Genomic DNA, 12,276 nt, shown 5'->3' on the forward strand with positions numbered 1-12,276 from the left:
AATGAAACTGAATGCCAAAATTACCGCGGAATAAGTCTTATTAATATTGCTGTCTAAATATTCGATATATTACTCTTGGACTCCTTCAAATGGGCAAGGTAGAGACTTTAATGATAATAAATTCGCTTTTTGCCTCACTATCCATCAGTTTGAAAGGTACGATCTCCCTCTGATTTGGATGTTCCTGGACTTCATTGCCTCCTTTAACTCAGTCACTCGTCAGAAATTTCGGAAAATTTTAGAGAATGATGGAATGCCGCCGAAATCTATTGAACTGATGAAGGCATACTATATCGAGTCAGCGAGCCAAGTTCGAGCCTATGGCGAAGAAACTGAAGAATTCCTAGTCGAACTCGGAGTAAAACAAGGGTGCGTCCTCCCTCCGACTCTGTTTAATTACTGTGTCCATTGCGTGCTTGAAAACACGCTGTCTTTTAATTCAAGAGTTCAGGTCGGACGAATTCGTTCACTGACTAACCTCGATTATGCGTATGATGCAGGCCTCCTCTCAGACCCCGAAGATGCCCAGAATATGCTTGATGACGTGGTGGCCTTGATAGATCTGTTTAGCTTGAAAGTCAGCACAGAGACAACAAAATTAGCACAGAATTCTGTAATCTCAGCGAAGAGAAATCATGTGTGATTAACAACACAGGACTATTCTCGGTAACTGTCAATTTATTTAAGGTGGCGGAAGTCAACTGTTTCTCCTATTTCGGCCCCAGTTTTGGACTCAATGTTGCAATCAGTATTAAAGAACGTCGTTTGAAATGGTTGGGCCCATTTTACGGAAACAGCCAGAATGCCTGCCTCGTCAAAAACTTCTAACAGAGGCTATTAGCTCCTAGAAGAGGCTCCAACGAGGACAGAGGGAGAATTGGTAGAACATACCCAAGTCGGATCTTGAACCTATCGGGGGGGGGGGGGGTGCATGGCCAGTTTGGTTACAGGTTGTGAACTCAATGGCTCTCATTTGCAGAGTATCTTGCAGAAGGTAGTTTAGCATGGTTCAAGGAGATCTCCAGGATTGTCGATGCCGGGTGAGACGGAAACCTTGACTCCCGCCACAAGTAAGTACCCTGGCTTCTGAGATCCAGGGGTAATTTGTCACACTCTTTTATGTACGGTGTCCCGTATATCTTCATAATGCCTAACATCTAAAAAACTAAGTGATAGATGTGGGATTATTTTTTATGGATGGTCATTACTCTTGGGAAAGCTTTGTGACGTATGCTTTTGGATTCACTGGTGGTCTCTTAATAGGAGTTTTGAAGACAACTTCAAACGATACCCCTTGGTATCACTTCACATGGCATGTTTTTTCTAATAACCTTTTTATGAAATGTTCTAGTGAAATGTTGGGAACATTTGAAGCTTAATACAAAGGTGTGCCTTTTTGGAAGTTTTATATCCGGTAAACCCGATTATAAACATCACTTGCTCGTGACATATGATTAGAGTATTTTTGAAAAACTTTTAAAATACAAAATAAGCTTCGTGGTTCATGTAGAATTCAAAGCTGTAAAGATTATAAGGGATTACAACTTGTAATTATGAAGTTAACTCTTTTGTCTCCTAAAGGGGGTGTCAGTGCCCATTAAGGGTCGTGTTTTTGGTTCAATTTTCTCGAAGTTTTTTTCCGGGGAATTTGTATTTTTTTTAAGATTTTAAATATTTATGTTTTTTGAGATTTGATGTTAATTTTTTTTTGTTTTTTTCATAATATTTAGCATTGTCAAGATATATTGGGCATTTGACAGTATATAAAATCCCAGATGTATAGTATAAACAAATGTAAATCTGAGTTACATTTTTTTTTCTATTTTATCTTTGTTCGAAAAATACCTTTCAGCAAAATATCAGAAAAAGAATTATAATAATGTTACCAATAGAATAAAAGATGCTACAACCTTGAAGTCCTAATAGTGAATCTAATACTATAATACCTAAACTTCAGGCTTTTTTTTAATCGGAATGTATGTAAAATTTAACTAAATTGTAATTGTAATTGCTTGAAAAAGAAAGTTTAGTTGAATATAAATTGAAAATAGACAGGCTTAATCGTTTAACTGACCAATTCAATGAAATTTCAGTTGTACATATTTTCTGTCTTAAGTTCCGATCTCCTGCATAATATACTAGAGAAAACATTTTGAATCAGGGAAGGTTCTGGAGCGTTCCAGCTGTAGCTGAGCCATTTTCCATATATTTTGTTTCTTTTGGGTTGATCTTGAGAGCGAGGTGAGTGGCAGAGGAGGGGGGTGGTGTTTTTCATCATCTTGTGTTCAATTTCAGCTCAGTCAGTGACTACTAATCCATAAAACCCGACTTAGATACATTAATAAAACTCTACATTAACAAGACCCAAATGTAGCATATTGATAATAAAAATAAATGTTTGTTAATAATATTTTAAGGAGTAACTGTTTATATTGTTACTTAATGCCCATCCTCTATACATCAAGGGATTGTAAAAAAAACGCTGAATTATCCTGAAATTTGAGATATCGAGGCAAGTAAGCACACATTTATTTTTTAGTAGAGATTGAGATACTGGAACGGGTACAGATTTAAAGAACATTGACCAATGGACAAAATAGTGCCAAACGTTTAAGAAATTATAGAATACATCGTGAAATAGAATCTCAAAACATGGGACGGAGTGCGAGCCCTGAGTAACCTCCCGCCCACCTTTGTGCATACCTTGAGATATCATAGCTCAGTTGCCCGTATCTGTCTTGTTCTTCCTTTCTTCCCTACAGTTGACATCCTTCTTTTTTTCAGTGTATGAAATCAAACTTGGAACAATAGATGAAGCATCAGCTGCAAATGTTGAGTGGGCTTACAAACCGTACATGAATACGACAAAGAAACGCAGATTTTTGTCTCCTGATGATGGTTGGGTTCAATAAAAATCTTTTCCCAATTTTTATTTCAAGTGTATCTATTTATTTAGCTATTTTTTTATTTAAGAACATGGGTCATGAAGTATTATGATATACAAAAATTAAACAAAAAAGGAAAAAACCAAAGATTAAACAACAAAAGGATAATTCAACACTTTCCATTTCCTATAGTTTTTACTCATTTTTCTTCAGTGGAGCTGGTTTACTCCACTTTTCCCGATTTTCACCTGTATTGATTTTCACCAATATCGATTTTTGTTGAAGAAGACTATCAGTCCAAATTTGATGAGCTAAATAATATAGATGTCGAACAATGCTGAATCTTGCAATGTTAAAAAACGGTGTCAGTTATTAGTCGTGTCTTGAAGCTATTCATGATTATGTTGATGGATGTTAAAAGACAGTTTTACTTTGTTTATTTAAGAATCAGTCTCTTCAAGCTATCAATTTACATTTATTAAACAGTCATAAGCTTGAAAATGATGAATAAGGACAAGCTAATTTAAATTGTTTCATACATTATACTTAGTTCTCCTGATTATTTTTTTTTTCTTTCGTGAAGTACAAACATTCTGAATAAACTTATTTTTAAAAGGCAACATTTGGGAAAATATTTTTGAAGAAACTGAAAATTGACCAGCACAAGCAGCAAATTTATTTGCTACCAAAAAGTTGCTCATTTAAATGTGAACCAACCATATATTATGGTCTATTATTACCAAAAAGAAGGTAATCCCTTCCATGTTTTATCCGTGTATGAGGTATTCCTTTATTCCGAATAGTATACCATTTCCATCCAAAAGGTTTATATGTAGGAAAGGGTCACAGAGAGTAGCCCCATACCTTTCTTTTAAACTTAATTTACGAAATAAGTTCAATGGTTATTCCTTCAATTAAACTTTTTTACCGCAACCTTAAACAGTCTTTTGAAATGTTCAGTTATCTAAAGCCTAAATCATGTTTAAGTTCAATTAGTTTAATTTTTTTTAAAGGTCATTAAAAAGCGAGGTAGACCCATACTTGTTTTCCTTTGGCAAGCTAGTTGGCGATCCATTTTTTAATGGCGTTTATTGGATCGTCGTTTCCTAGTATTTCCTTGAACAAAACCCTTTTCTAAGTTACCTATTTTCAATAAGGAAAAACCAAATGAAATTAGTATATTTGTAAACCTCTGCGCCGGTCTAAGCCTAAACGGCCGAACATAGCCAAAAAATGTCTCGAATAAAGCAATCAGACACCAATGCTTTAAAGAATACAATATGGTGGCTGGCTCACAAGGGTTTGGGTACGTCTGCAGATAACCCGAAGAATATCTTGCGAAAAAATCATTAGCCTGCATACCAACACCATACGTTGGTGCTTTTGCATCAAACATAAAACCTTACTGACCAGGATCAAGATAAATCATTACCTTAAATGGCTTTTACCAAAATGGAAGAAGGACGGGACTTGTGGCTCTAGATTATCGCCCCTCTGATCAAAGATAGCCCCATGTGTCAGTAAAAGACCTGTCAGCAAAAAACCTTCCATGCGTCAGGGAAAGCTGATCAAAGTACTGTCTGCAAGTAGAATTGAGTGAGGTCTAGAATAAGCGATTTTAATTATTATGTCGAATGTCCCCAAAAGAAGTAGAACAAGAAACTGACAGGGTTGATTTAAGCATACCTTAGGCTTTTTGCTTACTGTTACAACATAATGCACCTTTGACATCAAGGTCGGTTCAACATTACTTTTATTGAAATTCAGTGAATTTAATAAGAGGGAAGGAATGAAATACTGACTATTTTCATATCAACAAGTATTAGTAATTCCAAAATAGTTCATTGCATATTCAAAGAGATAACTTTTTGACTATTTGCATCGCTACCATCACAAAGGGAAAGTATCTTGAAATGCTAGTTCAAAAGAAGGGACGAAAAGCTGATACATTTGGATTGTTAAAATTATAAAATTCAATAGGTTGTATCTTAGGTATTAGATGCCTTACGACTTTCAGTCTAAGATTCAAAATTTGTTTTTTAATAGTTATCACTTCCCAAAAATTAATACTAGTACTTGAGGATGTGTAAGTTTTCTAATGGTAATCAAATTCGCAGAAAAGGATAGGGAACGCACACATATACAATACATATATTTTTTGTCGATAAAGCCGAATCGAGATTTTAAGAGCTTTTTTGCCCAAAGGGTTTATTCAAAATTTTAGTTCACTTGAAGTTCCTAAGGATGCGTTATGTTTGAATTCAGTATTTCGAATGAATGACTGGCTGAGTTGCCAATCTAGTTTCTCCCAGAAAAAACGGAACACGTCACTTCAGTCAAGAGAAATCCAAACAAAAAATATAAGGTTGCTACGGATATTTTTCCTGTACCTTTAAAATGGTGTCATGAGCGCAAACACAGAAACTTGAAATAAACAAATGAGCAACAAAGCAGCATGGACTTAAAAACCTGGTACTGTAAAAATAAAACCTAGCAAAGAACAACTTAGAAAATAAGAAATAAAAGGGAAGAATCTATTAAAGCCAGTTAAAAAATATTTAGTTATACAATGAATTACTTCTGCCAAATTAAAACGTAAGTGAGGGTGAAAACGTAAATTTCAAAATTTATCAATTTGCATTTTCAAATTACGATGTTTTAAACAGGGCCGGATATAATGCTTTGACCCTTTTAGGCCCAAGCATTTTTGCCGCTCCGATTTTGCGAGATTTTCGGGGAAATTCCTAAAAATTCTGGGATAGTGGAAGCAAGGCCAAACTCAGGGGAGGGGGTTTGAACCCCTTCCGAAATGTTTTTCTGAATATTAAAAACGTTACAAAAATGGATATAAACAAATTTTTCATGCGTTTTTGATTTTTTTTTTGTAACCCCCCTCCCCCCCTCTAATGTTGTGCTGAAGGACACCAGTATTATCTAAGCATACTAGGTATACGTGCTTGTGGCTTAGCATTGGTAGCTATGGGACCTATTTTATTTCCATTAATGAATGACCGACCAAGCATAGATCATTCTAGGTTTGTATGTTAAGCAGCTATGGAACAATAGTGTTCATCCAGCGTATATCTTTCAACTATTCAGAAACGAGGAATACCATCTGGAATTTTATTAGTGTCACCTGCCGCAAATAGCCTAATTTTTTGGAAAGAACAAGAAGATCCTGTGAAGAAGCATGTCTGCCAAAACAAAGCATTAACTGTCTGATAACAAACAAACAACTGTCTGATAAACCCTGTTGTAAGTGTATGCTTGATCATTCTAAAGACCCAAAATTAATTTGACTTATCTGAAATCCTCTATTGAGCTGAGATAAACTGTAGGTCTGGGCGTATAGTTTTAAAATTGTGTATCAGTGTAGAATTCTCACTTCTCAGAAAGAAACACATAAAGGTAAAATTCTACTTTAGTTACTTTTACCTATCTTGGAAAGGGATAAGGTTAGGAAAATGAAACTTTCAGGGATGGGTCTACATGCTAAAATATGTCCTGGGAAGGTATTTTAAAGTTCCTATCTCCTCTCCTTCTCCCTCTAGAGGATCATGAAATTTGCCTACATGACAGGTCTAGGCTATACCAATTGAAATTTTGACAAAACAACATTTTCCCTTAATTTTCAGTTATAAGATTCTTTTTCTCTGGCTTTAGTTCTGAAAATGCAATTCCTGTTATTTGAGTAATATTTTAGGTAGGCCTAAATATCTAGGCCTACCAAATCCTACTATTGAGTTAAGAATAAAGTGAATACACTATTTGACGCCTTTTTTTATGCTTATTACGAATATAATAAGAATTTCTATTGAAAATGAATTTCAGCCCCCCCTATATAGGCTAGGCTATACCTAACCTAACTTAACCCTGAATTGGCATATATAGGGGGGCTGAAATTGGTCAATATATACAAAATCATATTATTGAGTTAGGACTAAAGTGAATGCACCATTTGATGCCTTTTTTATGCTGATTACGAATGTAATAGCCTAAGCATTTCTATCAGAAATGAATTTCAGCCCCCCCCCCCTATATAGGCTATACCTAACCTAACCCTGAAGTGACATTTATCGGGGGGGGGGGGCTGAAATCAATTTCCGATAGAAATGCTTATTATATTTGTAATCAGCATAAAAAAAGGCATTGAATGGTGTATTCACTTTAGTCCTAACTCAATAATATGATTTCATATATATATTGACCCTGAAATTCATTTCCAATAGAAATTCTTATTATATTTGTAATCAGCATAAAAAAAGGCATCAAATGGTGTATTCACTTAGTCCTAACTCAATAATATGATTTGGTAGATATTTATCATATTTTAAGCCATATCAATGTTAATTTTCAAAAAATCGGAAATGTATTTGCATATCTTTAAAACTCTATAAATCAGCATTGAGCAAAGTTGTGAAGCTGAAAACAATTTTGTTGGACTTCATTTTAAGCAGAAGATCTATTTTACAAGGTTTCAGTTTTATAACACACAGATTTTAAAGGTCATCAAAGGGTAAAGTTCTACCAAATCATATTATTGACTTAGGCATAAAGTGAATATACCATTCGATGCCTTTTTTTATGCTGATTACAAATATAATAATCATTTCTTTCAGAAATTAATTTCAGCCCCCCCCCCCCTATATATGCCAATTCAGGGTATATATTTCTACATTAGGGGGGGGCAAATTTTGTTTCTGATGTAAATGGGAGGTAAGTTTAAACTTTACCCCCACCCCCTTAATGTAGAAATATATACCCTGAATTGGCATATATAGGGGGGGGGGGCTGAAATTCATTTACAATAGAAATGATTATTATATTTATAATCAGCATAAAAAGAGGCATCAAATGGTGTATTCACTTTATTCCTAACTCAATAATATGATTTGGTAGAACTTTACCCATCAAAGGTCAGGACCCTCTAGAGGGAGAAGGAGTAGAGGTAGGTACTTCAAAATACCTTCCTAGGACATCCTTTAGCCTGTAGATCTATCCCTGAAAGTTTCATTTTTTTTAACCAAACTCCTTTCCAAGGTAGCCAAAAGTAGCTAAAGTAGAATTTTGGCAGGTTTCTTTCTCACTTCCTAATGATCAAATATATAGGCAATCCCAAGTTACGTTAAACATTTGCAATAGGCCTAAAGTCAGCCATTGAAGGCTTTGTTTGAAACTGAAGGCAATTGAAATTGATGAGGGTGTGGTGGACTGGATCCTGTCTTTCCTAAAGGGAAGAAAGCAGCAGTTCAGAGTTTTTGGTAAAGGTGACAAAGCTTACTACTCAGAAATAACTGAAGTCTTAAGTGGGGTTCCTCAAGGAACATTTTTAGGACCTACACTCTTCAATGTATTCATTAATGATGCTCCAAGAACCATTACAGGCAAACTGAGCCTGCACACTGATGACTCAAAGCTCATTAGTCCTGTAGGAACTCAGCAAGGTGTGACTTCAATACAGTCAGATCTTGACAGCTTTGGTGAATAGGCCAAGATATGGAGGCTTGAGTTTAATGTAGATAAGTGCAAGGTTCTCCATTTTGGAAGAAACGACCCATGATGGCAATACTCTTGTCAGCAAATGCTGGTGTGAGGCAACTACTTTCTGAGAGCACCTCTGAAAGAAATCTGGGGGTTGTTGTAGATGAAGACTTTAATTTCAACTGCCACACCCAAGCTGCAGTAGCAAAGGAAAACCAAACTCTTGGTCTCATCAAATACACAATGACAAGTAGATCCCCAGCAATAATCACAAAACTCTACAAGAGCCTGGTGAGACTGAGATTAGAATTTGGAATGTGTGTTGCCACACCACTTAAGAAAAAAAGAACAGATGGCCCTCAAGTCTGTCCAAAGATGGGTGGCTAAATGTGTAAAGGGGCTCAATGACAAGAGTATTCATGCTGACTACAGTGCCTCAAGCTACCAACTCTAACATACTGTCAGCAAATAGGTGATATGATAATGTCTTACAAACTGCCCCAGTATGATGACAAAGTCTTATTCCAGCCTGCTCAATCATCAAGAATCAGGGGTCATTCAGTGAAGCTTTTTTGGAAGCATGCAAATATAGGGAAGATGAACCATTTCTTCTCCAACTGCATCATAAGCCTTTGGAACAATCTGAGCAAAATGACAGTGAGTTCATCATCCATTGACAGTTTCAAAGTGATTCTTGATAAGAAATAGGAGACCAAACCATGGCTCATGCAATGTACACTAGATTTGTCCATATTGCTAGCAAGTGGAATTTAAGGTAAATTTTCATACTCTTACTCTTTTCTTTCTGTTGCTCTTTGGGGGCCTTTAAGGGCTCAAGATGCAATTAGCACCAGAAGCAATTATTGAATTATGAAAGAAAATAAAAAAGGCATCAAATGATGTTTTCACTTTCATTCTAGCTAAATTATAGTGCTACCTAGAAATTTATCTAAAATTCCAGAGGAGCTACTTTTGGCTATCATGGAAAGGGGTTAGGTTAGGAAAATGAAACTTTCAGGGATTGATCTAGGCTAAATTATGAGGTAATGTTTATTTCAACAGACTATTCAGGTAACTAAAACAAACTTACTTCTATAGCCAGAATTCATCCTGAATCCAAATTCAACATTCATTTACATCAAAGTAAACTTCACCCCCATCCCTATATATAGGCCTACCAATTCAGGGTGGTATTCACAAACAGCTTCACAACTTTGCTCAATCCCAATTTATAAGGTTTTAAAGATATGCAGATACATTTCCTAAGTTTTGAAAAAAAAATCATTGATATGGCTGAAAATTCTACTCAAATAACTGGAATTGCATTTTTAGAACTTAAGCCAGAGAAAAACAAACTGATAACTTAAAATTAAGGTAAAATGTTGTTGTCAAAATTTCAATAGGTATAGACCTGTCATGTAGGCAAATTTCAGGACCCTCTAGAGGGAGAAGGCATGGAGGTAGGCACTTCAAAATACCTTCACAGGACATACTTTAGCCTGTAGACCCATCCCTGAAAGTTTCATTTTCCTAACCTAACCCCTTTCCAAGATAGCCAAAAGTAGCTAAAGTAGAATTTTACCAAAAGTTGCACTTGCTAGCAATTCAGTCAGGGAAATTGGCTGAAACCAATCTCCTTGAGATTTATGACATTATAAACAGCAAAGTCTTTCTAAGGCTATAGTCAGGTCTGAATTGGATTTTGGTGCATGCCTCACCTTCTATTCTTAAAATTATGATACTAACCTAATTGAGAGAGTTCAGAGGCATGCCACAAAATACATAGCTGACCTACATAATATCCCTTACAACAAGACTCCAGCTGCCAGCACTAGTTTCCAGAAGCTGCTGTGGTGATATGATGCTGGCCCAAAAGTATAATACTCAACCTAATATTCCCCTCTACCAAACATTAAAGCCAGCATCATATATGAGGCCACTCATGAAAGCTATCAAAACACCTGGTTAATGCACAAACATCTCAACATTTCTTATCTGAGCATGCTGTTAATGACTAGAATAGTCTACTAGATGAAATGGTGATTGCACCTACAGCTGTGTCCTCTAAGTCTAGACTTAACAAGGAATAGAATCACAAGAAATGGAAATATAAGTGGAACTGCCCATTGAATTCAATTACTCACTAATGCTACCCTCATCATAAGAGTGTCTTTCTGGGAGGCTGATGCTGTTTAAAGATTGGATCCTTGCTTCTTCCTTCAGAACTCAGTATGAATATTGGAATTAAACAAGGGGTCATTACCTCTCCTACTATTTATAATAATGCAACCCTAAGAGCCCAAGGGGATTTATTGCCTTGCTGTATATTGAATGGTGTTAGTGTGTCTGTTTTATGTTATGTGGATGATGTTATTAACCTAAGTAGGGCTGTCTTTAGTTTGGGAAAAAGTTTAAGGGAGATTGCTAAGAATTATAGTGAGGTTTGTCATTAATTAAATGCAGCTAAGTCTTAAGTGCTATTATTTAATCTTAACCATTCTGAAACCCCTGATAGAGTAAATCTGGGCGAATCTGATGTTTTACCACTGCTCAAGAACTTCTGTACTTTGGATTACCTATTGGTACATCCCTAAAGTCAACTTGGAAATTACTTATTGCCCAAACTGAACATAAGATCTGTAATACATATGCTGGTACAGTTGGATCACAGCTGAATCTTGGTAAATGCCACCTGCAAAAGTATATAATGCTATTTCTCTCCCTCATGTTCTATACCTGGTTCCTTTGTGGGAAATTTTTAACCAATCAGATTAAATAGAAATCAGGAGGGCCTATTTCAAATACTTGAAGTTCCTTATCTGGGTTCCTCCTTGGATTAGGAATGGTAGAGTGCAGGAAAGATACAGCTTGCCAGATCCTCTTGATGCTGCAGATAAGCTTTTTTCCAAGCTTATGGGTTATCCATTCAACCACCTTGGAAGGATTTTTTGTTTTAATACTAGTTTCCTTTTTTTTGCTTGGTTGTTATTATTTTTTTATATTATTTTTATTTGTATGATACATTTAATGAGGTTTAACACCCTTGGAGTGGCTTACTTTTCTGAATTGTTTACCTTATTGAGTTTTAATTTGCTCCTCTTTTTGTATGTGTTTTTTCATTTTCTTTCTTTCTGTTATACCCCATTGTCTTGCTTTGTATTTTTGATGGGTTATAAAATAAATTAATTAGTTAATAGCTGACCTACATGATATCCCTTACAACAAGAGTGCAGCTGCCAGCACTTGTTTTCAGATGCTGCTGTGGTGAATTGATGCTGGCCCTCCAGTTATAATACTCAACCTGATAATCCCCTCTACCAAACATTAAAGCCAGCATGATATATAGTCACTCATGAAAGCTAATTAAACACCTGGTTAATGCATGATGTTAATGACTAGAATAGTCTTCTAGATGAAATGGTGATCGCATCTACAGCTGTGTCCTTTAAGTCCAGACATGACAAGGAATAGAATGACAAGACATGGAAATATAAATGTAACTGCTCATTGCATTCAATTACCCACTGATGCTAACCTCATCCTAAGAGTGTCTTGTTGGGAGGCTGATGCTGCTTGTCATACCCAACCATGTCACATACTCTTTCCAGAGTTGCTGTTGTGCAGGGGTGTCAACTTTAAACCACTGAAGAATAGTTATTATTAGCCATACCTATCTTGTGGTCACCATTACTGAGCAGGCTTAAATTGCATCTCTCCAGCAGACCTCTGTTATGGCATGTCACTGGGCCCTAACACAGTGACAAAATTTCATCCTCCTCAACATGGAGCACAACAGATCCAGTATGGACCCTAATTTTGCTCCAACATGCCAATGTCTTTCCTTCCTCACTTATATTCTAACTGCCTGTTTTCAATTTGTTCAAAGGTGCATAACATATTCAACTACATC

At 35.9% G+C, this 12,276-nt stretch overlaps 2 protein-coding genes across 3 annotated transcripts in view; both read left to right on the plus strand.

Moving 5' to 3' along the window:
- Nucleotides 1–2,926, plus strand: part of LOC148943426 (U3 small nucleolar ribonucleoprotein IMP4) — a 50,740-nt gene extending 47,814 nt beyond the window's left edge. For both annotated transcript variants that reach the window (XM_089100914.1, XM_089100913.1), the window contains exon 7: nucleotides 2,785–2,926. In XM_089100914.1, the coding sequence (XP_088957040.1) occupies nucleotides 2,785–2,912 (128 nt within the window). In that variant the 3' untranslated portion in view covers nucleotides 2,913–2,926. The remainder of the gene's footprint in view (nucleotides 1–2,784) is intronic.
- Nucleotides 2,927–6,039: 3,113 nt separating this feature from the next.
- The window catches only part of Ythdc1 (YTH domain containing 1), a 74,515-nt gene continuing 68,278 nt past the window's right edge, over nucleotides 6,040–12,276 (plus strand). The window contains exon 1 of the mRNA XM_089101488.1: nucleotides 6,040–6,140. The gene's annotated coding sequence lies outside the window, so the exon portion shown is untranslated. The remainder of the gene's footprint in view (nucleotides 6,141–12,276) is intronic.

The sequence above is a fragment of the Artemia sp. Qi Xiang Cuo genome, chromosome 15 (assembly GCF_049724085.1).
Source record: "Artemia sp. Qi Xiang Cuo chromosome 15, ASM4972408v1, whole genome shotgun sequence".
Lineage (NCBI taxonomy): Eukaryota > Metazoa > Arthropoda > Branchiopoda > Anostraca > Artemiidae > Artemia > Artemia sp. Qi Xiang Cuo.